This window comes from Propithecus coquereli, unplaced genomic scaffold (genome assembly GCF_000956105.1).
Source record: "Propithecus coquereli isolate 6110/MARCELLA unplaced genomic scaffold, Pcoq_1.0 Scaffold53, whole genome shotgun sequence".
In the NCBI taxonomy this organism is placed as follows: domain Eukaryota; kingdom Metazoa; phylum Chordata; class Mammalia; order Primates; family Indriidae; genus Propithecus; species Propithecus coquereli.
In genome coordinates, this window is record NW_012151174.1 from 4,493,686 (window position 1) to 4,495,364 (window position 1,679).

A 1,679-nucleotide genomic window follows, 5' to 3' on the forward strand; every position below is an offset into this window, starting at 1 on the left:
TTATGTTGACATTTTTATAATGAGAGTTTTTGTGTTGGGTGATTGATACTCCAACTTCAAGAAGATTGTACCCAAACTTGGAGAAATTACAGAAGCATTTCTATTAGAAGAGTAAGAATAATAAATATGTTTTCTTCCTACCAAATATTATAATGGATTTAAATTAAAGTGAGAAGAGTGATATTGAATCTTTTAAAGACAGTTTGGTTTTCATGATTATTTTATGAAGCATGGATGATGCAATGAAAGCAAGTTATTTAGGATTACATGACATGATTATGTTTACATTTGTGATCAGAGGGTTTTTTTCTCTATTCACTACTCTGTCCCCATCACCTAGTGTAGTGCCTTGCTCAATAAATAATTGAGGAATGAAAAAACTGCTTGTGTATAGAGTGAATAAACAGTGATCTTGTAGCTACCATTTTATTTCTTCATGCAAATATAAAATCCCCAATGTATTTAATTTATTTTTCTTTTAGTTGGTGGCTAAAGGAGTAAAGAGTTCTGATGTTTCTTCACCTTTGGGACAGCATGAAACAGGTGGCTCTCCATCAAAGCAACAGATGAGATCTGTTATTTCTGTGACTTCAGCTTTGAAGGAAGTGGGTGCGGTAAGTTTCCTAATATTTAGAACTCTTCAAAGCAAAAGATTATTTGAAAAGAAATTAAATTTAATGAGTTACATTAATTTCTAATGTTTCCTCAGGTTTTTCTAGGGAAAAATTACTTTTTAACAGTTTTTTGTTTACTCTGAATATTGGAGCATCTTTGCTCATAGGTTTTATGTCTAAGACCACCTGGTAGATGAAAATATGTTAAAATGATTGTCTTTTTTTACTTTAAAGGAATATTGATATACATTAATACATAGAAATGTACTGAAAATAACGCAACAAACATTTTTATAGGAAACCCTTATGATTAACAGATGTTGACTTTTTAAAAAATAATGTCTCTTTGGTACTTGAAGTAACTAACTCTAGGAATTAAGCCCAACACGTTTACATTCATTTGAAATTTTGCGACATAGCAATTGTTAGAGGACTCAATGTGATTACAGTTAATTCATCAATTATTTCTTTTACTTTCTACTTCTAAATCTCTGTCATGCCATGCAGATAGTAAAACAAATATGGACAAATAAAAAGTATAAATTTAGAAGTATATTCCAAGCGTCTATCTGAAGCGTGAAGACTGCTGTGGAGTTAAGAGAAAGGGCTCACGATGTGGAGTTTCTGCCTAGAATTGAGTAGGCAGAAGGGAAAGTGTCTGCTGAGTCAGATGACACATTAACCTCACTTTCTCCTTTCCTGGTAACCAGTGTCCGTGCTGTGTATTTGTCGAGTTTCATTAAGTTTTTGTGGACAAAATTGGTACACTAATTTTTTTTTTTTTTTACAACCTTTGTGTTTGTCTTGAAAATAAGACTGAGTAGGAAGATAGAAGTTTCTTGATCACTCTCAAGAACTTCATATAAGAAACTACTGTTTTTCAAGTAGGTTTGTTCTCTTTTTCTTTCTGATAACGTCTTTGCATGTGCTACATTGTTACCTCAACTTTAGATACCACTGTGTGGTTCCCTTCCTGGTACCCAGTCTCACGTCTCAACTAGCTGTTCATCTCTCTGGTTATAGCAACTCCTAATCCTGACTGCTTTACTGGGTAAAATGTTCTTT

The 1,679-nt window shown here is 32.8% G+C and overlaps 1 protein-coding gene across 1 annotated transcript in view; it reads left to right on the plus strand.

The window, feature by feature from the left end:
• The window catches only part of NEK1 (NIMA-related kinase 1), a 207,687-nt gene that overhangs the window by 138,292 nt on the left and 67,716 nt on the right, over nt 1-1,679 (plus strand). Inside the window, exon 17 of the mRNA XM_012656992.1 lies at nt 483-614. Within this exon, the coding sequence (XP_012512446.1) occupies nt 483-614 (132 nt within the window). The remainder of the gene's footprint in view (nt 1-482; nt 615-1,679) is intronic.